Source organism: Microtus pennsylvanicus, chromosome 2 (assembly GCF_037038515.1).
Source record: "Microtus pennsylvanicus isolate mMicPen1 chromosome 2, mMicPen1.hap1, whole genome shotgun sequence".
Classification (NCBI taxonomy): Eukaryota; Metazoa; Chordata; class Mammalia; order Rodentia; family Cricetidae; genus Microtus; species Microtus pennsylvanicus.
Genome location: NC_134580.1, coordinates 10,754,324 through 10,781,917, shown reverse-complemented (window position 1 = coordinate 10,781,917; position 27,594 = coordinate 10,754,324). Strand labels below are relative to the sequence as shown.

Here is a 27,594-nt window from a genome sequence, read left to right as displayed (position 1 = left end):
TAGAGTTGGCATCGTGCCCCCATCTCCCCAAATTTAGAACAGATCGGAACCGGGCACGGCGAGCCACGGGGACCGTCAGAGCTGGAGCTTCGAGCCGTCATGGTCTCAGGGGACCGTGGGAGGTGGGGTTGGTGCGGGGCTGACTCGTGCGAGAGTCCTCGGGGGCCCGGTGACGCAGTCCCTCCCCGGGACATCCACTGTACGCAGACTAGTCCCTGACGGCCTGCTGTGTCCCGGGCTGGTCCCCACCCTCCCTGAGCTTGGTCGACACCGGTAAAAACCGTACATGGCGAGTTCAGACTGCTATGGAGCCTTAAGAGAAGAAATCGCGCGGCGAGGCGATTGGACCACGAGGACGAGCAGCCCCGCTGAGGACATGGCAGGGCAGGCTGCGTCTAGAGGATCCGCCATAAGAAGATCGCTGCTGCACTAAGCGCGCTATCTGGATCCCAACCCACAAATAGGCTGCGAGGGGTTAAGGGCGCTACGGAAAGAAAAGTAGTCCCGGCCTCACGGAAGGAAAAGTAGTCCCGCCCCGCCCCGGCTGGGCGGAGGGACGTATCACTCAGGGGTGGGGAAAAGAGATCCATGCGCAGGGTTGCTGAGGGTGAAACTTTTCATTGACTTTGCTCACTTCGGGCCCGGGCGCGGGAAGGTGCTGGTCGTCTGCGCTCAGTGTCGTTCGAGCCGAGAAGCCAGACGGACAGGACTTGCCCGCCGGTCACGTCCCGGGCCGGCCTCCATCCACCGCGTGACGGGTGCTATCCTCGGGCCCGCCATCCCCTCACCGTCGCCGGCGAGCTCAACCTCCAGAAACAGCGGCAAGAATCACATGAACTCGGTCCTCGTCCCTCTCAACGACGTAAAAGGACACCGTGGCCCTCAGCCTCGCGGCGCCGGGGAGGCTGGGCGAGAGACCTCCGTCCCGCGGCCTGCAGAGCGCCCCTTCGCGGAGACCCGAGTGAGTGCGCGGGCGAGCGGGCGGAGGGCGCCCATACTGGTCCACTCCCCTGCCGCCTCTCTCTGGAGCGGCCCGTGGGGCTCTCCCTGATATCACTCTTTGATAGTAGGGTACCTAGTTCTGAGTGTGGCCCTCTCCTGGGCGGAGTGCGTTTCCTCCTTAACCTCCTTCCCCATTTCTTTACGCCTCACTCTCTAGGTTTTCCTTGTTCCCCGCAAAGAAACCAAACTCTGGTCTGCGTTAAATATATTAGGGGAAGGAAGGGGATTCGATCCTCATTTTTTTCTGCCGCCTTCCCATGTGAGGGGAAGCGGGGCGGTGATTATTAACACAGTTGGTTTCTCGCTCTTTGGGACCTCTGAGATGGGAGATTGGACACCCCCTTTTTGGTGACTGGGCCGGTTAGTGAGACTGCCCTTTCGTTGCTGAACAATTTATTGCAGGTTGATCTCTTTATAATCTTGTGTGGGCGGAAAAAAGTACCCAAAGAGCCTGTCCGATAGTGTATTAATTCTGTTGATCTCTCCCTATTTTTAAAACTTCCCCTTCTGTTCAGAGAGGATATACACTGCGCCCTTAGCCAAAATCTAAAGAGGGAAAGGGGAGAATGGACAGAGGGACAGTGTACAAGCCGTCCCCTCCCCTCCCCTGGGAGCAACCAGAACCTTACACAGCAGGCAGGCTTAAGGATCAGCAGACAGGGTTTCCGGTGCCAGTTCAGCACCTAACCTTTTTCTCTCCTCTCCATTCACCCTACTCTGTCTGGGAGTGGGTTTCTCTTTGATTTCCTGACAACAATAAAAACCCTGTTGCTTGCCTGGGCGCCTACCCCCATCCCTCACTTAAGCACTGGGGCAAACAGCTGGTGTGGGAGGAAGGATTAGGGAGCTTTAACACCCTGCAGGGGAGGTTTGTCAAGGAGCTGGTAAGTCTGGTCCTAGGGTAGGCCTTGCAGTGGGAGGAGACTCGCAATTTCTGAGTATTAGAAGATGCCCAGGTTTCAGATGTAGGGATTTTGTTTGCTTGCCTGGGAACCTCTTCCCATTTCCTCTACCTGGGTCTGGTTTCTCAGACTTGTATTAGAAGTGGGGTGAGGCTTAGACCCCACTGGCTTCAGGCCTTATTGTTGACCGGGCGCTTCCCCATAGCTTAACTAGGAATTTCTTTGGCCGACAGGATTGGAGAATTGGATCTAATTCCAGCCATTCCCTTCCTGGCTGTGGGGATGCTGGAGCCGTGCCTACTGGGTATTAAGTGAAAATGGCTCGTTTCTCCTTGTATACACTGTTCCTACAGCTATTCCAGACAGCGACAGTCCATTGAGATCAAGAGGCCGGAGCCGGAGGGGCGGCCTTCTCTATCCCAGCCCACCTGCTTCACCCAGGAAAAGCCCCCTTAGTCGCAGAGCCCTAATTTAGTAGGCGTGGGAGGTCATGAAGAGAAAGAGGAGTTACTGGAGTCTAGCCTGGACATGGACGTGGGGAGAAAGGATAGCCGGTGAATGGCCTTCTGGGCAGATCTATGCCAAACGTCTTCGGCGATGGGAGGGGGAGCGCCCACTCCCCGCAGCGCGCATGTGCATCGGAAACTTTTCCTCCGCTTCGGACCCTTGGCCAGGTCCTGGTGCCGGGCATGCGCGGTCTAGCCGGCCGGGCGCTCGCGTAGTGCGCAGGGAAGTGTAGTGTGCTCAAAAAGTAGGTTACGAGTCCCTACCCGCGCCCGGAGGCCTGAGGACTACGGCTCCCAGAGTGCTGAGCGCGGCGCCGTCCTGGGTGAGGCGAGCCTTGGGCCCCTGAGCTCCCCAGAGAGCCTTTCGCTAGACAGGACACTTGTGCTATGGCCCGGGTGGTCCGGACTGCCCCAGAGGTGGTGTTAGGGTCTAAGTCCGTTGCACCCGGCACATATCCTGGAAGTCCTGCTACCTGTATTGTCGATTGGGCTGGGAGGACTGATCCCTGGGGAGCTGCCTGTGCCTGGTTCTCTGTCCTCGGTGGCTGTTCTCTGGACCGGGTTAAAAGCGCTCCTCTATGCTTTAACCTCAATCTTGGAAGTTGATTGATTTAGATGGTGGGCATTTGAGATACCTGAATTTTGGGGAGTGGGCGAGCTAGAGATTCTTCACCATTACCTCTCCCTTTCTAAAATGTGAGTCTCATTATTTAAGTCTTGTTTTTTATTTTCACTCGTTTCTCTATTGATGAAACTTTTATGTAACTCCACAGCTCCTTCCTTGTTCCGTTTTGTCTTTCTCCTAAACACTAAAATACACATCAGCACAAGGGTCCTGAGTCGAGGTTTAACCCATGGCTGAAGTAAAAAGAAAAAAAAAAAGGAGGAAAAAAGTATTAGGACAAAAAAATTTTTTTTCATATATCTTGTGGATATAGCACAGGCCGACCTTGAACTTCTGACTCTTCTGTCTCAGCCTTCTAGCTGCTGGAATTACAAGCACTGCACACCTTAGCTTGCTTGCAACTTTGTAGTACGTTGTCAAAATGAGATTTTACTACTAAACATTTTCTTTTCTTGAGACAGTTTCTCTCTATGTAGCTCTGGCTAGCCTGTTACTTGCTATGTAGGCTGGCCTTCAACTCACAGAGATCCGCCTCTGCCTCCCGACTGACACCACGCTAGGCTACTCAACGTTTCCTTTATTTTATTTTATTTTTTTAATTACCTTTCTAGTGTTTTGAAAAAGGTCTGAATCCTGTGCAGCTGCTCAACAAATCTGCTGGTTCCTTTTTTGAAGGGTGGTTATTTCTGAGCTTTCTAATCTCATCCTACTTCCATAAATATTTTATAGATAAGCACTAAAACTTGTCCATTGCTTCCTAAGAAACAAACTCAGCCAAATGGTCACTCCTCCTGTCTTTAGCTGAAGACAAGATTGTTCCAGGGCTTTAATCCTCTGCTCCATAAGCTTCTTGAAGTCAAAATTAGAGTCTGAGCTGGTCGAGCAGAGACTGTCGGTCTAGTCACCTGGCCTTCTGTGAGGCTCCACACCATCGCCCTCTGGCCGAGGGTGTGTTGTGCTTCCTTGTTTGTGCAGCAGCCCCACCGAGGTGTGAACGGGTGTGTAGCCTTAGTTGCTCGCACTGCAAGTACTGGTTCTCTGGGCAAGGACAATGACAGTGGCTCTGTTGTATTTTGGGGCAAGAGGCTTATTTCTCAGGGACTTTGGCCTACATTTAGAACGTTCCCATTTTGAGGCTGTACTGTTCAGGGGTTAATACTTGGAAGGCCATTATACAGCAAAATTTGAGAACATCTGGAAAGGCGTAGAAGCCCTTCTGGGTAGAATAACTAAGAGACTCTACAGTGCCTTGAGGACAAGTGTCATGCTGACATTGAGTCCGTTTTACTTTCCCAAAAATTCTCTGGAAGCATGACCTTCAACTGTAGGCGTCTTCTTGAGACCTGATGCCCTCTTTCTTCACAGATTTCGTCTCCTCATACTGGTAGTAGACCACCATAGTCTTTTCAGACCTCCACTCATTTTTATTAACTTACTATTTTCAATTACACATAGATATGTGTATCTTCATGTGGGTATGTGCGTGTAAATAAATGCAGAAGCTTCGGGGACCAGAGGCATCAGATTCCCTGGAGCTAGAGTTACAGAGTGTCGTGAGCCATCTGGCATGAGCCCTGGGAGCCAAACTCAGGTCCTCTGGAAGAGCAGCGCGTCCTCTTAACTCCAGAGTCATTCCTCCAGCCCCTGGAACCTTCTTTCTGAGGCTACCAACTCAGAAGGCAGGAGTTGCATGAACATAGGAGTTCTTGGTTTAGTTTAGTTGGCCTGCTTTCCCATATGGGAGAAGCCCACAGTATAGGAACTAGCTTTGAACTTCGCATCTGGTAATGGCCCTAATCCTCATCAACTGGGGCCCCATTTATTCTTTTTTGTTTGTTTGTTTTTGACAGTGTCTTTCTATGTAGCTCTGGCTGTCCTGGAACTCATTGTAGACCAGGCTGGCCTCAAACTCAGAGATATGCCTGTCTCTGCCTCCCAAATGCTGAGATTAAAGGGATCTAACATCCCCTATTCTAACTGGTCTTTCTTTAAACTGAAAAGGACCCTAGAACCCATCTATCTTAACTATCTTGGTCGTGAGTATATGAAGAAACCAGGGTTCCCTGATTTGTGAGCCGCAGCTCCCTACTTTTTCTCAGTCCTCTACTGAGGGTGACTATAAATGGGGTACTTAGATGCTACTGCAGATGGACTCTGGGTGCCTTCTTGGTGTACGCACCCCACAAGTCTTCTGAAGATTTGGTTCTCAGCATGCCCCATAAGAGCCCTGGGCCCGGGCCTGAGAATTAATATGAAAACTCAAGATTCTCAAACCTAGAGTTAGACCAGAACCAGGAAGAACATTAATCAAAATCCAGCCCTAAGTTCCACACAGGACCGAAAATGCCCTTGGCGGGTCATTGGTCAGCCTTGCCTCTGCTGTGTTCAGCAGCCATAGCTTTGCCCAAAGGTCTAGCTAGAGACATGCTCTGCCTTTTCCTGAGGGGGCCAGCCATCAGAGGGGATCTTTTCACTTCAGCTTCTCCCCAAGCAGGAGTCCAGAAGCCATCCTTTTGGGGAAAATGAGATTAAGAAGGTGGGTCGCCTTCCTGAAACGTGAGGCTTGCTCAGATCTAGAGAATAAAGCTTTTGACCTCAGTGGATCTGGCTATGAAGGAGTCCCAAAATAACAATCCGAGTGTTTATCCTGGGCTGCCTCCTCCGCGGGATTCTCCAAACACTTGATAAACTGATCTGGTGCCGAGGACAGGTGGTCAGACAGTCCTCAGGAGGCTGAGTGGTGATGGGTCCCCAGCTGGAAGCTGTAGGGTGATGGAAAATTTCCTCCCTCTGCCATCACTCGCAACCTTGCCAGAAACTGTGGAGATTCCCTCAGGCCATACTGCTGCTTCTCTTAATGCCCTGCCAGCCACCAAGGCCCTGCTTCCTGCACGTCCCCTAGGCACCCCTGGTCCAACAGTTCCCTTGTGAGATGTCAGATTGTGCTTTTGACAGATTTTGCCTTTTTCTGGAGGATTGTGGCTTTGTCCCCATTACTGAGGCTGAGTGGAAATGTAAATTAAAAACTACCAAGTTTTTAAATTGTTCTGTAAACTCAGACTGAGCCCAAAGCATACACACCTATGGGGTCCAGGGTGACAGACGGATGCAACTGAAGCCTGAGCCCCAGTGAAAAGTTGGCAGTGCCCTTCATATTCAGTGACCTGTATCACATTCAGTTTAAGGAGGACAGCTAAAATTTTGACTTATGCCTTCAAGCATTTGACAGTTTTGGGGCACTACTTGATGGAGACGCTGCAGAGACAGCAAGAGCCTTCTTAGATCCTGGACTGGGGGCCTGGTTTTATTCCTTAGTTATTTGATGTCATTCTGAGAGCGTCCTGAATTCTCCAAATGGAGGAAAGCACAGTGCACTCCCATTTTAAGTGCCTACTAAGTACCTAGTGTAGAGGAGAGCTTTATCCTTGGACCTCAGGTTACTGATGAGGAAACTAAGGTTTAGAGAAATAGGATTTGTCCAAAGCCAGGAGTAATCATGCGTGCCTGTAATCCCAGCACTTGGAAAACAGGAGCAGTTCAAGGCTAGCCTGGTCTATCACAGGTGAGTTGTAAGCCAGCCAGAGCTATATAGATTCAGAAAGAAAGGAGTGTAACACCAGATGTGTGTAATCAAAAGCTGGTGTTCTTCCGCCTGTGCTTTGTCATTGGTTACCACACTGTCGCAGCTTGGGTAGTGTATGCTGGGTGCCTTTCTGCATATGTATTCACCATGATCCTCTCTTCTCTCTCCTCCCAGAACCCTCTGGATCATCTTCTGCTCCCGCCGCTGCTCTTGGCCTGTGCACGTGTCCTGTGCTGATTCTCTGCCCAAGAGAGGATCATGCAGTTGGAGATCAAAGTGGCCCTAAACTTCATCATCTCCTATTTATACAACAAGCTGCCACGGCGCCGGGCAGACCTGTTTGGGGAGGAGCTGGAACGGCTCTTGAAAAAGAAGTATGAAGGCCACTGGTACCCTGAGAAGCCATTGAAGGGTTCTGGCTTCCGCTGTGTCCACATTGGGGAGATGGTGGACCCTGTGGTGGAGCTGGCTGCCAAGCGGAGTGGTCTAGCAGTGGAGGATGTGCGTGCCAACGTGCCCGAAGAGCTGAGTGTCTGGATTGACCCTTTCGAGGTATCCTACCAGATTGGAGAGAAGGGAACTGTGAAAGTCCTGTACCTGGATGACAGTGAGGGTGGTGGTGCCCCAGAGCTGGACAAGGAGATCAAAAGCAGCTTCAACCCTGATGCCCAGGTGTTTGTGCCCATCGGCAGCCAGGACAGCTCCCTGTCCAACTCTCCATCACCATCCTTTGGCCAGTCACCCAGCCCCACCTTTATTCCCCGGTCTGCCCAGCCTATCACCTTCACTACTGCCTCCTTTGCTGCCACCAAATTTGGCTCCACAAAGATGAAGAAGGGTGGTGGAGCGTCGAATGGTGTAAGTGTGGCTGGCAGTGGGGCAAGTGGCCAGCAGCCACCGCAGCAGCAGCCTCGCATGGCCCGCTCGCCCACAAATAACCTGCTGAAGCACAAGAGCCTCTCTTTGTCTCTGCATTCACTGAACCTCATGACAGCCAGTCCGGCCTCTCAGTCCCAGCTCTCACCCAATGCCAAGGAGTTTGTGTACAACGGCAGCGGCTCATCCAGCCTCTTCTTTGATGGGGTGGATGGCCAAGGCAGCAGCACGTCGGTCCCCTTCGGGAGTAGTGGAGCCGCCACTTGCAACCACAGCAGCTTTGATGTGTCCCAGGTGTTCGGAGGCGGCACTAACAGCCTCTTCCTGGAGAAAACACCCTTCGTGGAAGGCCTCAGCTACAACCTGAACACCATGCAGTACCCCAGCCAGCCCTTCCAGCCTGTCGTGCTGGCCAACTGACCATCTTCCTGTCTGCCAGGCCAGGAGCACCCACGACCACAGAAAAGAGAACTGTACAAAAAGATTCCAATCTTCTCATTCTCACAATTAGGAAAAAGATCGGCCCAGGCACAGAGTAGGAGGGGGCTCCCAAAGCACAAAGTTGTGTCTCACTCAGCCCCTGGCTGTTTTCCTGCCTGCCTCTAATTTCATTTGGTTTGAGTTTTGTAATTTTTTTTTTGTTACATGTAGTTTTCTATATGACATCTTTAATTAGTGGTTTCCTACGCTAAGAATGGTCCAGATGTGAACTGCTGCTCCCCACTCCCTCCTTCGTGCTCCTTTGGGATTGGTGTGTGCGAGCTCACAGGGAAGGAAGAGCAGCAGCTGGAACCAGACAATACCCTGGAGCAGGGAGAGGCTGGCCCCGTGTCTATGGCCTCTACACTATCTTCTCAGGCCCTGCCACCAAATATGTCTGGCCCTAGGCTCAACTCTCCCTCATGCTGGGCCACAGGAGCTGCTGACTGACCACTTGACACCCTCCCCCTAAAGCTAAATTCTGTGACTATAGGGAGGTTAGCACTTTTTCTAGTTGGAATCCTTCTCTGTCCTGTGGCCCCATCCCTCACCCCTTCTTGGCCTGTACCCTCTCTCCGGTACAGCCTTTCCCCGAGGAGGTTGGGGTAGAGTATAGAGGTAGGAGTAAGTGTATGTGTTTTTGTGTGTACATTCATGCCTGTGGGTGTGTGTGGCTTGCTGTCGTGTTCTAGAGGATTCCAAGCCACATGGACCTTCCCTCTCTGGGTGTGATTCTGGGTTGCAACAAGTACTTATTTATGTGCAAGGCTGGAGGATGGGCCCAGGGTGGAGTGGTAGTCCATTTGTAAGGTTGTAGGGCAGTGTATGTGGTGGGCTGATGTGGTTAAGCCTAAAAAACTCCAGGGAAAGCACTGCATAAGGAGCTCGTTTTCCAAACTGCAGAGGGATCTACACTTTTGTTTCTGACCAAAAAAAAGAAATTCTCAGCAGGGTGGGAGGAATACCCAAGCCTGATGCCTAAGAGGAGTCCCTAGACTTCAGCAACTGTTGTGTGACCTTAGCCCAGGCTAGGGACAGGGAGAGAATTTAGTCACAGCCTGTGGTGGGCAGTACTGAGCCTTGAATTTGAAACTTTGTGATTTTTGGTTGTAGGTGTAAATGCATTTGCACCCATCTGAGAACTTGTTGGTTCCTGTCTCTTGCCAGCCTGTGTCTGCCCTCACCTGGCACTACTTGACCTTGATGCTGTGAGATATGGTCTCCTGGGCAGGCAAGAGAAGCCCCTGGTTCCCCTCCTACTCCACTCTCCCCAGGGACTCCATGTGGGAACTGCTGTGGCAGCGAGTTGAGCCCAGACCGACACTGCCGACCCCATCTCCTTGCATTGGGCACTAGCTCTACCTCCCCCTGCAGGGCAAGGCCCTGAGTTCTCAGCCCAGCACCATCTGTTGCTAGCCAGCCCATTCTGGGCCTCCTGGCCCTTCATCCTCAGCGCCCATACAGGTGACAGTCCTGGATGGATAACTTCTCTGGGACAAGTTGGGTGTTGCCTTATCCCCATTTCCAGCCCTTCCTCCCACGTGCACACAGATACCACCTGCACCCAAGCCAGCTTGTTTTTCACACATGGGGAGACCAGAGCCCAGCCCCTTGTGTCTTTGAAGTAGGAAGAAAAATGAGTGTTCAGGAACATGACTCTTGGATTGGGCTTTTGGGCCCAGTTCAGTGTCTCATCGCAAATCTAGGCATTTTTGCTTCAATTTTATTTTTTTTAAGAAAAAATAAAACTCTGCACTAATTTACCTGGTTTCGTAGAAAAACTTTTTTTTATTTTTTACATTTTTTGGTGTCTGTTTGTATTGAATAATTTGCTACATTTGTAAAATGTGAGAGGTATATAATATATGTATATTTCTAATGTAAGAAATGTAATTTTTTTCTTTTCAAGATTTTTTCTTAAAAAGAGGAGAGAAACCAATATTTTTTCAGGAAAAACAAACTTTAAAAAATAGGAACATGAAACCTTTTTCCTCCCCTTTCCCATCCTCTCTATCCCTATCATCCAGGAGCAAAACTGAAGGTGGATTGTCTTGTTAAGAATGTCAGCTGTCAAGCCGGGCAGTGGTGGCGCATGCCTTTAATCCCAGCACTTGGGAGGCAGAGGCAGGCGGATCTCTGTGAGTTCGAGACCAGCCTGGTCTACAAGAGCTAGTTCCAGGACAGGCTCCAAAAACCACACAGAAACCCTGTCTCGGAAAACCAAAAAAAAAAAAAAGAATGTCAGCTGTCAGTCCAGAATGCTGTCTTTTTCTCGATGCTCTAGCATCTCCCCCAGGGTGGAAATAGGCATCGAGGAAGCCATAGAGAGGAACCTGGGAGCAGGGCAATGACCTTTTTTTTCTAGTGAAGGAAAAATGCAATCAAGACATTTTGTATTCAGAACGTTGTGCAATATTTTGGAATGAGACATTGGTGTGTTTAGAGATTTAGTTTCAAAACAAAGATTGATCAAATCTGTACAGTTTATATTGTTCCAGATTTTTTTAAGTTTGTATTAAAAGCATGATATATAATAGCCTCCTGCTTACTTTTGGCTTGTTTTGTTTCTGGGGTCCCTTTGGAATGGAGAGGTGGCCACTGCTGTGGGCCTCAGGAGACTGTTAGTCACCGACACAGTGACTCACCTCTGGTAGACACAGTTGACCTCATGTCCCTGTGGTGTGCCCACTACCACAGTCCTTTCCACACTGCAAACCGCCACCCCACCCTGCCTCCCCTTGTTCCTCAGCCTTGAGTGCCATACAGCCAGGGCTGGGAGGATTTCTTAGGAGCCACCTTGGAGGATGAAGATAAGGGTGGCCCCCACCCTGCTTGGATCTGACATTTATACTCTCCCCTTCCCTGTGCCACTTGGTCTTTAGTATGGGCCTTTCTAAACAAATTGGCCTACTGCTTGGGTTCTCAGTGCCGCACCCCCAGCTGGAGTGCTGGCTGAGCTGCCTCAGAGGTGAGGTCGTGTTCATAAGCCAGGGGCTCAAAAGCAGCCATGTCCTTGTCCTGGGACACGGGCTGGCCTGGGCAGGGATCTGGGAAGTTGTCATTGAGTCATTTCATCCTCATGGTAGCCCAGTGGTAAAGACATTCTGTCCAATTTAGAGCCTAGACGTGGGTTCCAAGTTAGGTGGCGTCCCTAAATTCACAAAATTAGTAAGTGGTCAGCCAGGGTTTTGAGTCTGTTCTGACTCTGTTCATCAGAGTGGGTAGTGTCAGGCCCTGTGAAGGAAGAACCGTGGCATTGAGTGCCAGGGAAGAAAAGCTTGGAGCAAAGTGGGCAAGTTCTGCATTGACTCTGTAGCCAAGCCATTACTGCCTTCCCCACCCAAACATGAACAATAGCTAGGAGACACAAAGCCAGCTGGGCTACACAGAAAGAAAAGCCCTGTCTCAGGGCCGGGCTGTGGTGGTGGTGCAGGCCTTTAATCCCAGCACTCGGGAGGCAGAGGCAGGCGGATCTCTGTGAGTTCGAGACCAGCCTGGTCTACAGAGCTAGTTCCAGAACAGGCTCCAAAACCACAGAGAAACCCTGTCTCGAAAAACCAAAAAAAAAAAAAAAAAAAAAAGAGAGAGAGAAAGAAAAGCCCTGTCTCAAAAAACCAAAAAGAAAAAACTCTGAAGCCAAGTATCCAACTTCTAAACAAGAGTCCCAGCAGCCCTGACATCAGGATCTTTCTGTTGGTCATTTTCTTTCCACAGAGCCTGTGTAGCAAAGGGAGATCCTGACAGAAGACCAGCCTATCTCTACGCCCCGTGTCCAGATTGCCTGTCAACAGGGGGTCCAGGGCAGGGGTGAGGTGGCCCCTCAGCCACTCCTGTTTACGCTACTGGTAAACACAGGTCCTGACTCAGCAGGTACCGTGAGCTGCTCAACTCCCTGACACGTGCTTGACAGGAAGCGTGGGCAAGGCCCAGCCCAGGGGCTAAAATCTGGAACAACAAACCCTTCCAGTTGAAGGCAGATTTGAATAATCTGCCCCAGCCAATCCCCCATAGCATCCTCACATTCAGTCGGCCATTTAATCCCAGCCAGCTCAGTGTCTCAGAAGAGGCCGGAGGGAAGAGATCTGGAGGATCTAGGGGCTAGGGACAGATGACTCAAAGGGTAAGGTCACTTGCCACCAAGCTTATTTATAAAAAATTAATAAATAAAAATAAGCGCTCTTGTAGATTCAAAGGGTCCTTCCTTCCCAAAAGGACCCGATTGTGCACTAGATCCTGTCCTGTCTTCCGCGGGTAGCGGAGCAGGGTCAAGGCATATAAGCACAAGGCTGAGGGAGAACACCGACCGACACAGGAGGCTTCCTGGGAGCAGTGGAGACAGAACAGGTTAGCTCCAAAAGAGAAAGACAAGGCTCCAGGAGCCAGTCAGGAAGAGTAAACCCTGCCCCTCCACATGGGTTCTGGTCCTACCCTGTCACTTGCCAGCTGGGAGACGGCGAGCGAACCACTCCACTGCTTCTGTGCCTCACTCCCTCCTCTCAAAGATGGGGCTACTAATTGCACCTCCTCTGAAGATGAAATGAAATAATGGGTGGGAAAAATGCTGAGCACACTGGCTGGTCTGGATCAAACAAGGCAAGTATCAGTTTCGTCATGGCTTTATTGTCCATCTTCAGGTGCTCTGGCCAGCCCAGTCCAGTTCCACCTCCCTGCATCAGCAAACAGGCCGAAACCCAAGCTGGGGTGGAAAAGGAAACTTCTCAGAGCAGAGCTGAGTTGCTTCTGCCCTGCCCTTTACCTAGATGGGAGGCTGCTTGGCTCAGCAAGAGGTGAAGTGTGTTAAGCTTTCCTCTTCTCTTGGGGCCCAGCCTCTTGCCTCAGGATAGGACAAGTCTTTGACGTGTCCCTGAAACCTCCTGGGAGTTTCTCCCTGGAGAGGCAGATAGAAAAATAGGGGTGACTCACAGTGAACCCTGCTCCCTTGTCATGGCCTGCCTGAGTCAGTGTCCTTAGGCCACAGGGATGACATTCTGTGTCCTCTATCATTGCCTTCTCCCTGTGAGGGAGCCACCAAAGAGAGCTGTACCCCCTCCTCCTGATCAGTCATGAGCCTGATCAGTCTGGCCAAGTCTTGTCAGGTCCTAGCCAGAAAGTCTCCAAGCCCCTGGGTGATATGACTTTGAATCTAGGGAACTTCATTGCTGGTAAGAGAAGTAGGTTCTAGGTCCCGAAAGCTGCCAATTCACTGTGTGACCTTGAAATTCTCTTGACATTCCTCCCATTTGTACAAAAGCAACAGTAGGGCCAGGCCTCTCTTTAGCTAGGTCACTTGAGCTGTTCCTGGCCAGTGCCTTTCCCTGCTCTAGTGAGGTGCCTGTGACGTCACTCCTGGGTGGAAAGGCTGAAATGATGGGCACGTGCCAAGGCAGGACATGGGACTGGTAAGACACCCACCATTCACAAGACCTAACCAAGCTACTTCTGGGCTACCATAGAGCTGAGGAAGGCTGAAAAGGAGGAAAGGGCTGGCCTGCAGCCAGGTCTCTGGGTTCTTCTAGCTCTGCTCTGACCTAATCCATTCTATTTCATGCACAATATTCAGTCTTCAACATGGAGCCAGGACTGTAGTTCGGTGGCAGAGCACCTGCCTAACCTAGCATGCCATAGCACCATTGAAAGCAAAAGGCCATGGAGCCTTCGACGGATAACTGCTGATGCTTCTGTAGGCAGGAGGAAAGTACGGGATGAATTGCAGACAAGACTCCTGTCTCTTGAAGTGAGGTCCGCCAGGCTACACACAAACAAAGAAATGCAGAGATGTAACTCAGTGGGTAGAGCGCTTGCCTGGCGTTCATGAAGCCCTGAGTGCTAGCCCTAGCACTGGTAAACTTGGGAAACTGGTGCAGGCCTCTAATCCCAGTACCTGGGAGGTGGAGTTTAAGGTCATCCTTGACTATGCCTAGCTAACCTAGCTAACGTGAGACCTTGTCTGGGGTGAAACAAACAAACAAACAAAAAAGGCTACTACTTTAATATTTATTTATTTATTTATTTGAGGCAGGGTATATGTAGTTCTAGCTGTCTTGGAATAAAACTCACAGAGAGGGGCTGGAGAGATGGCTCAGAGGTTAAGAGCACTGCCTGCTCTTCCAAAGGTCCTGAGTTCAATTCCCAGCAACCACATGGTGGCTCACAACCATCTGTAATGAGGTCTGGTGCCCTCTTCTGGCCTATAGGCATATACACAGACAGAATATTGTATACATAATAAATAAATATTTAAAAAAAAACTCACAGAGATCCACCTGCCTCTGCCTCCCAAGTGCTGGTATTAAAGGCATGTGCCACCACTACCCAGCTTGATAATTTTTTTTCCCCGAAACAAGGTCTCTCTGTAGCCTTTGGAACCTGTCCTGGAACTTGCTCTATAGACCAGGTTGTCCTCGAACACACAGAGTTGCACCTGTCTCTGCTTCCCAGTGCCATCACCACTCGTTAACTTTTTAAAAAAAAATGTATTTATTTATTATGTATACAACATTCTGCCTCGATGTATGCCTGCAGGCCAGAGGAGGGCACCAGATCTCAGTACAGATGGTTGTTAGCCACCATGTGGTTGCTGGGAATTGAACTCAGGACCTCTGGAGGAGCAGCCAGTGCTCTTCAGCAAGCTCAGAGCCTATCATAACGGAGGGTTCTGGAAAGGTTTGTCAGTTGAATACGTGAAAGAAAAGTTCAGTTATAAAAGAGGCAAGCTGTAGCAGGTCAGTGGTGGTCCACACCTTTAATCCCAGCACTCTGGAGGCAAAGGCAGGTGAAGCTCTGACTTTGAGGCCAGCCTGGTCTATGGAATGAGTTCCAGGACAGCAGAGCTACATAGTAAGATCCTGTCTCAAAAAGATAAATAAATGAAATAAAAAGAACTCCAAAGCGGAAACATCTTATTGTTCTTGTGTGGTTGAACAGGTTGTGTAGGTACATCCATGCTAGGAACTATTATTCTGTGGTTAAAAAGTATCAGACCACTCACTGATGACATGGGACAGATATGGTAAATCTCAAAATAAGAACAAGAATGTCAGCCAGACTGAAGAGGGGAAAATGCATACTGTTTGGTTCCATTTAGGGAAAAAAATTATAGAAAATGTCAACTAATCTAAAAGCAGCAGATTCGTGGGTCCCTGGGGATGGAGCAGGGGCAGCCATGAAAGGGAGATTAAAAGGGACAAGGAAACCTTGATGGCTAACACACAGCTCTGTTACTTTGGTTGTGAGAGGTGATGGATTCATCAGTCTGTGTCCAAATGTGTCCAGTTAAAGTCAGGCATGGTGGTACACTCCGACAATCCCAGACTCAGGACAGCAAGGCCCCCTACGCTACATATTGAGTTTGAGGCCAGTCTGGATTACGTGAGATGGATGGTGTCTCAAAACAGCAGGCAAACAAACAATAATGAAGTTACAGACTTAAGTATGGGTAACAATTGTCCTGAGGGCCATGCTCCTCAGCCGCCATCCTGCTCGACACTGTGGGATCCGTTTATGCTGTGTGGCTTTCGTAAAGATGGTCTCTCAGCGTTCAACTTTCTTATCTTTCGTTGGAGGGACAAGACCAAGCCCATCTCACAGGGCACAGGGCCACACACATACACAGTTGGGTCTCTGTCTAAGAGGGCCTCTCACCTTGAATCAACTGACTGGCATATTGAAACAGGCAAAAAAAAAAAAAAAAGGAAAGGAAAAATCATAAGGCAGAAAAACAGACATCTCAGCAGCCAGCTGGTTTGTCCTGAGAGGCACCCTGGGAGCCTGTTCCATGGGACTGGTCAGGGGTTGGCCTCCAGGGCATGAGCAGGGCACCCCTCTTAGGAAAGACTGGAAGCAGAGTAGGCAGAAGGCTAGCTGAACTTCAGTCTCTGGGAGGGCAGCACAGGCCTCCTGTTCATGTCAGAGCTGGGGATAAGGCCAGGTTGGCCCAAGGCCCAGAGAGGCGGGCCAGTTCAGCACCATGGGGCTCAGAGGTAGGGAGCCTGCTGGGACCTTTCTCTGGACACAATGTCCTAGACCGCTTCACAGTTTGGCTGACTGACAGGGAACAGTGGCTGGCAGAGGGTATGGGCAGTTGGCCGACTGGGTGGGGGGCAGCCAGCCTGAGCAAAGGGCTTGTTCTTACAACCTGGCCTGCCACCTTGGCCAAGAAGAGGGCCAGCTCTTTGTAGGAAGGAGCCGGACACCCTGTGGGGACCTCAGCAGTTCCTCTCTACCTCATGTCTCTGTTTCCCCGTATCACCGACTGCTATCATTTGGGCACAATTCTTTTCGAGCAGAACTCCCGAAATGCTGGCCTGGATCCCTTACCTTACTTCCTTACTAGCTGTGTGACTCGATTAAGTTACAACCCCTCTAAAACTCTGCTCTTTCCTTTTAAGTTTCGGGAAAGGGTATCGCTATGCAACATCACAGAGATTCGACCGCCTCTGCCCCGTGAGTGCTGAGATTAAAGGTGTGCACTGCCATATCTGGCTTGGAAATACAGCTCTTGAGCTGAAAAAATAGCATCAGCTACTTCAGGTGTGAGTGCATGGCAGGCCTTGAGCTGGCGACTCTCACAAAGAAAGGACTTAATGGAATAAGCTTCACTATTGTGACCGCATCCATGAACAACAATGACATTTGTTTATTAAAGGCTCCTGTGTGCCAGGGACTTTATGTTCATTGTTGAAAACGCCACAGTCTGGCTCTTCACTCTCCTTTTATACATGAGGGGCGCACAGCAGACAGCAGAGGGAGGAGTGGCTCTGGCTCTCTAGTGGCCTCCCCCGTGGGCCAAAGAGTCAAGGCCAGCTGAGTGGACCCTGGAGGGTTCTCAAAGGTGGGGCCTAGATCAGAGAAGGGCTAAGGGGCTCCTCGGGACACAACAGATGACCCCAGATGCCTGCCCTCGTTATGGACATTGTTGGACAGAGTCCCAGGCACATGGGCCAAGGACTCAGGAAAGCTGGGCTGTCGGGGGCAGGGGGTCACAGGCATTCCTTCACTCGTTAGGCAAACATTCACCAAGGGAAGCAGAGTTTGGTGCTGCCACCTGCGGTGCTGGAGCTCCTGGTGTCCTGAGCCCGGCAGTGTCACTTGGTGGCACACGCCTTTAATCCCAGCACTCGGGAGGCAGAGGCAGGCGGATCTCTGTGAGTTCGAGACCAGCCTGGTCTACAAGAGCTAGTTCCAGGACAGGCTCCAAAAACCACAGAGAAACCCTGTCTCGAAAAACCAAAAAAAAAAAAAACCAAAAAAAAAAAACAAAAAAAACAAGAAGATGACTGACAGTTTCCCCAGTCTTTTTATTTTTTCAAGATTTTTTTAAATTTATGTGTTAGAGTATGTGTGTACATGTGGATATATGCATGTGTGTGCAGAGGCCCGAAAAGCATGTTAGGTCCTCTGGAGCTGAAGTTATATGCAGTTGTGAGCTGTCTGGTATGGGTTCTGGGAATGGAACTTGGGTCACCTGTAAGGGTACCAAGCACTTTGAACAGTTGAGCCACCTCTCTGCTCCCTTGAAAAACTTCTCTATTTTCTTCTCCAGTGCTGGGCTACAGCCCAGAGGCTATGATAAGAAAATGCAAGCCAGGATGTCACATGGTGTTGCTTCATCCCTTGGTTTCCTCAACTATAAAAGGACGCTGATGTCCTCCCTCCCCGTTGTCATTTGAAGGTAAGATGAGCATAAAACCTTGGCTCACATTCCAGGCCACTAAGTGGAGCAGGGACAAAGGCTCTCATCCTGTCTGTCGTGAGCCAGGCTTAGGACAGAGAAGTAGAAGTGACTGTCTCCGCTTTGTAAGTGAGACAAAGCTGCCAGCATCAGAGAAAGCTCCCCATCCTGGAGCAAGTGGGGGAGCCATCTGAGACTGGTTCAATTCTGAGGCCAGTCTGGGCTGCACGGTGAGTCCCAGGCAGCCTTTAATCCTCCTAGCGATTGGGAGGCTGAGGCAGGAAGATCTTTGCCACTTCCAGATAGGCCGGGTCTTTGTAGTAAATACCAGGACAGCCAGCACGCGCGCGCACACACACACACACACACACACACACACACACACACACACACACACTGAAGTGGGGATGTGAAGAAGGGGCTGCAGTGACTGTTATATGTTCCGTTCCTGGGGGTCCTACTAGCACTGGACACCAGGACATGGGCTCCAGCTCTACCTGTGGCCTAGAGCAGACACAAGGTCGACAAGGAATTGACTGTTCCAGGTACTCAGGGCCGAGCCCTTGCCCTGTACTATGCCAGGTTCCCGGAGAGGTCATCAGGGGCCACTAAGTAAGTTCCCCAGTCATTGGTTATGTTCACCAGGTGAAAAGACATTTTTTTTCCTTACTATGCTAGAAGGAAAAGGCCATTTTGTAGGTAGGCACACTGAGACTCAGAGGCACAGTCAGCCCAAAGTCATTGAAAAGAGGCAAGGCCCAGGCGCTGCACCTTTCCCTGACTGGGTGGAACCTTCCTGAGCTGGGGTGGGGGTGGGGTGGGGAGGAACGGGACACGGGGGTGGCCGGCCGGCCGGACCTCCCAGGAAGAGAAACCGTGGCCCCAGGTAGGGCTGGGCTGTTCACTAACCTCTGCGGACCGAGGCAGCCACGCCCATAAGCACTGGGTGTGCCCAGCCGGGGCGAGCCCTCAGTTTCCCTGTGGGCAGTAAGGGGAAACAGGAGGCTGGACTCCCACGAGGCTGCTTCCCCCCCCCCCCCCGCCCCCAGCCCCGTAGAGTGCACAGGAGGAAGAAGGAAAGGAAGGTTATGTAAGGCGAGTCGAGGGCCGGGCAGGCGGGGACGTCCTCCTATGAATAGCCTGCTGTTCCCTGCGCGTGACTGCACGGCCCCCACGGCGCCCGCCGTGCTGGCCTCCGCGTCCGGGGCCTGGGGAGGGAGGAGTGTGAGCCGGGATGCAGGGAGGGAGTAGGGGAGCTGGGACGCAGGGAAGAAGGAGAGGAGTCCGGGTGTCAGGAGTACCAACGCAATGGAGCTAAGGCCTCCACTTTCCGGGGGCCGTTCGGTTCCTGCAGCCGGCCGGCTCGTGCTGCTGACACCGTCTTCCGCCTTGACGATATTTATGTGGGCTCCGCGGCCCAGAACTGATTCTGCAGGTGCCTGGGCTGGTATAGCCCCTCACTCTGAGAAAAGAGGAAGGGGCGCAAGGCCACTGCATTACCTCTCCACTTCGCTGCTGGTCTAGGGAGGCGCCCCTAAAGCAGAGTCACAGTCACTGGGAGGCTGCTTAGCATTGCAGGATCCAGGTTTCCACATCAGGGCCCCCCCTGCACTTACGCATGGGTCACCTTGGCAATAATTGAACCACTGTATCCCCAGGGTTTGATTCGAGTTTGCTTTATTTTCTGTCCCAGAGTCCCTATGTATTCCCTGGCTGGCCTCTAAACCCAGAGGGGTCGGTCTGCCTCTACCTCCCCAGTGCCAGGCCCCTCCCCAGGGTTTCTAAGATTTGGAAACCAAGTGGGGTAAGTAGGAGGGGCAGGCAGGGACTGAGGCCTGCATTGATCTCGAGCTGGGTGGAAAGTCGGGGCAGAGGGCATGTGACAGCCTCCCTGGAGGATAGATGGGGCCAAGCAGGAACAGCCAAACTTGACCTCGGGTGTCCTCATCCCCTTAATGCCTAATAGGAGATACAGCCAACCCCAGCCTCTATAAACTCCAAAACGTGGACTTTACCCCCACCTTACGAGGTTTGGAGAGGACATAAGACATGGACAAAGTCCATTCTAGAAAGGGGCAGACTCAAGACCTGACTTAATTCCTTCATCCAGACATTTGTTAGACACTGGGTTTGAAGGTCCCAAATGGTGGGGGCGCACTCCTTTAATGCCAATACTAGGGAGGCAAAAGCAGGCAGATCTCTGGGAGTTTGGGGCCAGCCAGGGCTACACAGTGAAACTGCCTCGAAAACAAACAAACAAACAAAAAACAATCCAACCATTAAAAATATATTGGTCCAGGGCTGGAGAGATGGCTCAGTGGTTAAGAGCACAAGCTGGTCTTCCAGAGGTCCTGCTGGTCAATTCCCAGCAACCACATGGTGGCTCACAACCATCTGTAATGAGATCTGGTGCCCTCTTCTGACCTGCAGGGGTAGGTGCAGGCAGAACACTGTACATAAAACAATCAATCTTTAAAAACATATATTGGCCCACGAAGAGGAAAACAGCAACCACAGTTATCATTATGAGATGGTCTGATGGTGCAGTAGACACGAGAAGCACTAGAAGGTTCCTAGGCAGAGACAGGTGGGGTCAATCCACACAGCCGGAACAGCTTGTAAGCTTGTTCAATTACTTAAAGGCCTGAGATAGCAATCACTTTAAAGGTCCGTGAACACTTGGGTGAGGCTGAGGCTTACAGGTTGCAGATTCAAGAGAGAGAAGGCTGCCTCAAGGAGAATCTTGGCCTGATGAAGGGTTGAACTTTATTCTGAGCACAGTAGGGGGAAGAGAGGGAGGGAGAGTAAGAGATGAACCCCAGCCTCCCTCCTTCCCTCCCTCCCCAAGCTCCATCTTAGCTCTGCAAATGGTTCCTTCAAGAGCTACGGAACTAGACAGGAGGCCGGATCCCATCCTAGCTGACATGCTGTGCTTGGGCGTCTGGCTTGGAGCAGGCCACTTTGTCCACCTTGGGTCTCAGTGTCATCTGAAAAATGACAATGCTACTCCCTACCTAGTCCCTTCCTGGTGCTGGGAGTGCCAAGCAGAGTCTGGAGCAGGAGCTCTCTCTGACAGCCCACCAAGCCAAAGGCTTCCATTTGCTCTCCCGCCTGCCTCCCCCTCACACCCCCCCCCCCCCCCCCCCCCGCCAGCCCTCCTCTGAGAGGAAAGGAGTCTGTCCACCAAATAATGCTCCTCCCACCCATGCCCAGCAGACTTCCAGGATCACAAATGCTAAGCTGGCACTGTTTGCTTGTGTCTAGAGCCTCCCCCCAAATCTCTCAAACTGGGGTCTCAGGAACAAGCTCCCTGATCCCCATATTTTCACATGCAGACTGGGATCTGTGAGGAAACGTGACCGATGATCCTAGCTTCCAGGCACAAAAAGAGGTAGATTAGGAGCCCCTCTGCCCCTCCCCCTGCCATGTCCCCTCTGCTATTCCCAGCCTCTGCCAGGGACATCCTGTGCCCCTGTGATGTCACTAAGCCCCAGGAGCCCAGGCTGTAGCTGACAGATGTATTTTTAAACCGTCAGGCCTTGGCCAGCTCCCCACCCTCACTCAGCTTACCCCACCTCACAGTCTCAGCTCTCCTTCCCACATCTTAAATTAGTCCTCATGCCTGAGAGGCATCCTTCAGGCTTCCTTCCGAGAGGCCACGGGGAACCCAGGCCAGTGCTAGTGTTTACGGTCAGAACAAAATCCAGCCTGCCCAGGTAAACAGGTCTGCTGAGAAGGCACTGCTTGCACCTCCAGGGGGACCAAAACCCAGAGAACACAGAGGGTCCAGGATCCACACCAAGGCTAGCAGTCATCAGGAAGACACCCTACGCAACTGAAAGTCCTGGCTGAGTCTCAGAGCAGCCACTAAGGCTAGGTTTGATCTTCTTTTTGTCTTTTAAAGACCTTGCTGTGAGCCGGGCGGTGGTGGTGCACACCTTTAATCCCAGCACTCGGGAGGCAGAGGCAGGCGGATCTCTGTGAGTTCGAGACCAGCCTGGTCTACAAGAGCTAGTTCCAGGACAGGCTCCAAAACCACAGAGAAACCCTGTCTCGAAAAAACCAAGAAAAAAAAAAAAGACCTTGCTGTGTAGACCAGGCTGGTCTCGAACTCACAGAGATCCACCTGCCTCTGCCTCCCCAATTATGCTGGGATTAAAGGTGTGTGCCAACAGGCCTGACTGGAATCTCCGTCTCCGGACAGTTCAGTTAGGAGTGGCAAGAGGGTGAGGTGTAGACTCTGGACCTAGACAGACCTCAGTTGGAATCCTGCCCATGACATTTCTCAGCTGTACTGCTTTGAGCAGATTACTTCACCTCTCTGTGCCTGTTTGCTTACTTGTACAATAGGGTTAACAATATGAAACTCCTGAGAACACTGGGAAAGATTGCTTGGGAACACACCTGAAAAGCACCGAGCGTAAAGCCTGCCATCTAGGAGAGTCCAGCCAGGACCAACATTGTCGTCCCTCTTAGAAACACTGCTGGGAATCTTTAACAGTCCAGCTGTGACTCCAATGTGGTCCTTGTCCCCAGGGCTCATAAGTCTAGAGGTCCAGGGGTGGATGAAGGAGAGCATAGCTCTGACAGGGTCTCCAGGAGATGTCTGGGGCGGGGAAGCGTCCAAAGCTAGGCAGGAAGGATGGGATCCTCAACCTTTGCATATGCCTTAGGACTCCCTTCTGGCAAACAGCTCAGAACTCTTAGAGAACTGCAAAGCCCAATATCTGCTTAGGGTCCCCAAAACTTTGGCAGCCTTTTTATATTCTGCTAACAGCTCTCTCCCTTTCATCTCCCCTGAGGACATATTGTCCCTTGCACCAAAATAGCACGAGCTGGACAGGCAGGCATATATGTTTCCTATCAGGTGGGTAGAAACCAAGGGAGAAGACTCCTAGGCCCCTTCCCTGTCTCCACGCTGCAGGGTCAGCAGAAGGCCCCAGAGCTAGGGTTTAAGTTCAACTCACTGTGTGAGCTCAGCTAAGCCACTAATCTTTCAGATCCTGTTTTTTCTTCATAAAATGTTTAATTAATTAACTAGTTGGTTTGTTTTTCGAGACACGGTTTCCCTGTGTAGCCCTGGCTGTCCTGGAACTCACTCTGTAGACCAGGCTGGCTTCGAACACTGCCTCTGCTTCCCAAGTACTGAAATTAAAGATGTGCACCACCACCTAGCCAGATGTTTCTTACTATTATATTATTATTATTATTATTATTTGAGACAGGGTTTCTCTGTCCTGGAGCCTGTCCTGGAACTTGCTCTGTAGACCATGCTTTTCTGAAACTCATAGAGATCCACCTGCCTCTGCCTCCCAGAGTGCCCCTGGCTAGAGTTACAGGCAATTGTGAGGTGCCTGATATGGATGCTGGGAACCAAATTCAGATCTTCTGCAAGAGCAGTTTGTGCTTTTAACTACTAAGCCATTTCTCTAGCACGGATTTCTCAGTTTTCTTTTCTTTTCTTTTTTTTTTTTTAGTGTTTTGAGATAGGATTTCTCTGTAGCTTTGGAGCCTGTCTTGGCACTAGCTCTTGTAGACCAGGCTGGCCTAGAACTCACAGAGATCAGCCTGCCTCTGCCTCCCGAGTGCTGGGATTAAAGGCATGAGCCACCACCGCCCGGCCTCAGTTTTCTTATCTGTAAAACGGGCATAAGGTTCTTTAAAATGGGTTGGATGTGTAGAACACATGCCTATCATGTTCAAAGCCTTGAGTTCAATCTCCAGCCTGTGTGTGCGTGTGCGCGCACACACAGACACACACAGACACACCTATACCTTAAAGGGTTGTTCGGAGAAGGAAATAAAGGGATATATACAAATGTACACATGTACACATAAATGTTCAGTGAGTGACTCTAAGCACCGGATAGTTACTTCCCCGAGCTCCCCATCCCCCTTCCACACCCCTATCCCTGCCATCAGGGGCAGGGTTGAGAATCAGATGCTCACTGAGGAGGAAAACCCAGCAAGGGTCTGAATGTAAATGCATGTAAATACCTTGCAAACAAGGAAGAACTGTGGCAAGGAGAGAGATTATCCACCTGTCAGGGAGGGGGTTGGGGCTGTGTGCCCTCCCTGAGGGTACTGTCACACTGCTGACTGAGCTGGTCCCTAGGCTCTTGGACTCTTGGCATGATTATAAAAGTCCTTCGGTTCCTGCTTCCTGGCCGTCCGCCAAAATGAGAAGGCTCCTGGATGTGGGTATACACTTATTTCTAGGCCTTGATACACACGCGCGCGTGCGCACAGACACACACACACACTGAAGACATGGATAGTTCAGGTCACAGGCCTCAGGGCAGGGGAGGCCCCTGGGACATCCTATTTAACAGCAGGACATCAAGGCCCCTGGTTTCTTGTCTTTCTGCTTCTTCCCAAGTCCACATACTGCTTGCCTGCACACAGTACTCACCTGAGCAAGCCCCTCAGCCTCACTTATAACTTAGCTGGTCAGTTCAACACCCCAGAGTTTCAATCCTTGTTCATGTAATTCCTTTTGCCGGACGGGGAATTCCAGGCTCCAGGCCAGTCTGTCAGTTGTACCCAGAGGACTAGGGAGAGAGGGTTCAGCTCCAGGTCGAATCTCTCAACCTTTACCCTGTGCTCTGGCTGAGCTCAGTTCCCCAACCTCACTCTTTGGAGCCTATGGTCCAGCCCCTCCCTAGAGCCTAGAAGTCCCTTTTGTGGCAGTTGGTCCTCCCTCTCTCCAGGGTCCGTGGACATCCTAGACTGTCCACTAGAGCCATTGGAAGGCCAGTAGTGCAGAGAGTTAGTCAGCTGCTGCTCTGCAGCTCCATCTGGCAGAAGGTGGGGGAGGCTTTGCTCTGAGGACAACCTCAGAAGCAGGCCTTCTAGGTCACTGCCCTGGATGTGCCCGAATCGCCACCTAGTGGTGGCATGACCATACCACAACAAGGCCTTGTGCCCACGTGGATCCCGCTGGGTTGTCAGAGAGAAAAGCCGGAGTCTAAAGAGGTGTGCAGACAGAGCAGGCGGCACTGTGACACAGGAGGCATCTGGTCAAAGAACTGGATCTGAGTACCAGGTGGAGCCTGGGAGACAGGAGGCTGGCCGTTGTGGGCCTTTGGATGTGAGCTCAGATTTGGCTCCAAGGGTACTGGGAAGTCATAGGACATGCTGGGTGGATGCAAGGCTGCTTTGGGAACAGACATCTAGGATGACAAGGATGCGGCAACTCAGGCAGAAAGATGATGCTGGCAGGGGAGGGTGGTGAGATGGCAGGCACTGGCTGGATCTGAGAACTGGAAGGGCTGTTGGACAGGACTGTGACCGAAATCAGGTGTCAACCGTGACTCTGTGAAGGGAAATGCGAGGGAAGGCACTTTGCCTGCACATATATGTATGTGGTCCTAGCTGCTGCTTAGGAGGCTGAGGCTGGGGGATTGTTTGAGTCTAGGAGTTCAGGACCAGCCTGAACAAAACAGAAAGACTCTGTCTCAAAACAAAAATGAAAATGACAAAAGAGAGAGAGAGCAAGAGAGAGAGGAAGAGAGAGACAGAGAAAAAGTTTTTCAAAGTTGGGGAGGCAGAGCGATGGCGTAGTTGGGCGGAGGCTTACTACTAAGCCTGAGAGCCTGAGCTCAATCCCAGGGACCCACACGGTGGAGGAAGTGGTCTTCTGACCACATGTGCACTGTGATGTGCATGTGTGGGTATGACATACACACACACTCACATATACAGAGAGACCATATTAATGTAATGAAAATTTAAGGAAGGAAATGAGTGAGCCAGGTCGGGCGGCACACTCCTTTGATCCAATAGGGGAGGTAGAGGCAGGTGGATGGCTGTAAATTCAAGGCCGGTCTGGTCTACATACAGTTAGAGTTACAGGCCAGACAGGGTTACACAGTGAGACTCTGTCTCAAAGACGTGTGTGTGTGCGTGCGTGTGTGTGTGTGTGTGTGTGTGTGTGTGTGTATGTTAAACAAACAGCTAATCATCAAAAAGTCCCACCCCAGGGATACTGATTTCCATACAGTTGTATAGGTGCCCACTTAGTGAACTGCCCACGTTTATATATTAGCAACTCCCAGGAGACACTAGCCTAGTAAGAACGGTTTATTAGAGAGTGAGTCCCAGAACCTGGATTATGGAGCCCAAGTGAGGCGAGCAGGATAGAATCAAGGAGGAGGCTGAGTGCAGCGGCATTTCAATTGTATTTTAATAAAGTTTGCCTGAAGATCGGAGAGTAAAACAGTTCCACTGGTCAGCCTGACAGACCAGGTTATAGCGACAGGCACCTTTAATCCCAGTAGCCACTATAAGCCATAGAAACCAGGTGGTGCATGCCTTTAATCCCAGCTCTAGAGAGGATGATAAAATGGAAGGAAACAGCCCTCAACACACAGTCTCATTCTGAGATTCCTGGAGGCAGGATCGCCATTTATTTCAGACTGAGGTCGAGGTCGAGGTAAGAGCCAGTAGCTGGCTGTTTTCCTTTTCAGATCTTCAGGTTGAACCCCTGAGTTTTTATTAATTCGTGCTTCAGTTGAGGGTGAATTGTTTTGCTCTCAAGGGATTCACTTTCCTTTTTGGACCTCAGTCCTGTTTGTAAACAATGTCACTGTGACTATCCTGTCCCTTGTGTAGCTAAGGCAGATTTACAACTGGGAGAGGGCAGAGGTGCGAGTGGCTGGAACCTCAGGTCTAATGTCCCTCTTCATACCCTCCCAGAAGGGAACATTAAGCCAGAACTTGGTGAGTGTGGTGGCATAGGTGGATCTCTGGGAGTTCGAGGCTGGCTTGGTCTACATAGTTCCAGGACAGCCGTGCCCTTATCTCAAAAATAGAACAAACTAAAAAAGCTTATCTTGTTTAGTTTTTTTTTTTTAAAAATATTTATTTATTTATTTAGTATACAATATATCCCTTCAGGCCAGAAGAGGGCACCTGACCTCATTACAGATGGTTGTGAGCCACCATGTGGTTGCTGGGAATTGAACTCAGGACCTTTGGAATAGCAGACAATGCTCTTAACCCCTGAGCCATCTCTCCAGCCCCCTCTTGTTTAGTTTTTTAAATTTACTGGGGAAGCAATAAATGCAGGTGTGCAGAGGTCCGAGGACAACGCTCTGGAACGCTTTGAATCTTCCACCATGTGTGTCCTGGGGGGATGGAACTCAGGTTGTCAGATTTCGCCAACATTGCCAGCCCCTTCATTGTCATTTTTTTATTAGACCAGGCCCCTAGCCCATGGGAAGGTGCTGCCCCCAGCTGAGTCTTCCCTCATCATTCTAATTTAGATTAACCCTTCAAGGCAGGCCCAGGTGCTAACCTAGTCTACAGGATTGCGCACAGGGGCCAGGTTTGCCTTCTAGATCCTGACAAGTAGGTGGCCATCTCAACCGTCATAGTGGAAGAGCCTAGGTTTTGGGGAACAATCTGTGCAGCTGTGGGAAAGGATCAGGCAGTGCCTTCTTCTTGTATAGACCATAGTTTCTTCCTCTCCACTTCTGCCAGGTAGAGCAGGGCTCTTACCGTCCATCGGGAGACAACAGATCTGGATCTGGCCACTGTGGCTGACTTCTGCTGGCCAAAGGGAGTGGGGGGGGGAGGGCCCGACACTGGCACCTTGGGTAGGAGAGAACACTGGGGAAAGCAGTGAGGGTTTGGAAGCTCACAGGACTCGAGACCTGAGGCTGCTTATCTATCCTACGCCGGTTGGGATCTCAGCTCTGATATGGGAGAGAGAGACCGTGAGCAATTCTGAACCTCAGTTTCTTCTGTAATGTTTATTTCAGCCCCGGGGATTGTTTGAACTCATAGCTTCAAGCACATTAGGCAAGCTCTACCCCACCCCCCCTTTTTTTTTTTTGAGACAGGGTTTCTCTATAGCTTTGGGGCCTGTCCTGGAACTAGTTCTTGTAGACCAGGCTGGCCTTGAACTCACAGAGCTCCACCTGCTTCTGCCTCCTGAGTGCTGGGAT

General features: G+C 50.9%; 1 protein-coding gene across 1 annotated transcript; it reads left to right on the top strand.

The window, feature by feature from the left end:
- Positions 1-71: 71 nt before the first annotated feature.
- Tob2 (transducer of ERBB2, 2) lies at positions 72-10,512 on the top strand. The gene is made up of 2 exons (XM_075960089.1): positions 72-961; positions 6,793-10,512. Exon 2 carries the CDS (start codon positions 6,877-6,879, stop codon positions 7,912-7,914), a length of 1,038 nt encoding a protein of 345 aa, XP_075816204.1. The 5' UTR covers positions 72-961; positions 6,793-6,876; the 3' UTR covers positions 7,915-10,512.
- Positions 10,513-27,594: the final 17,082 nt, after the last annotated feature.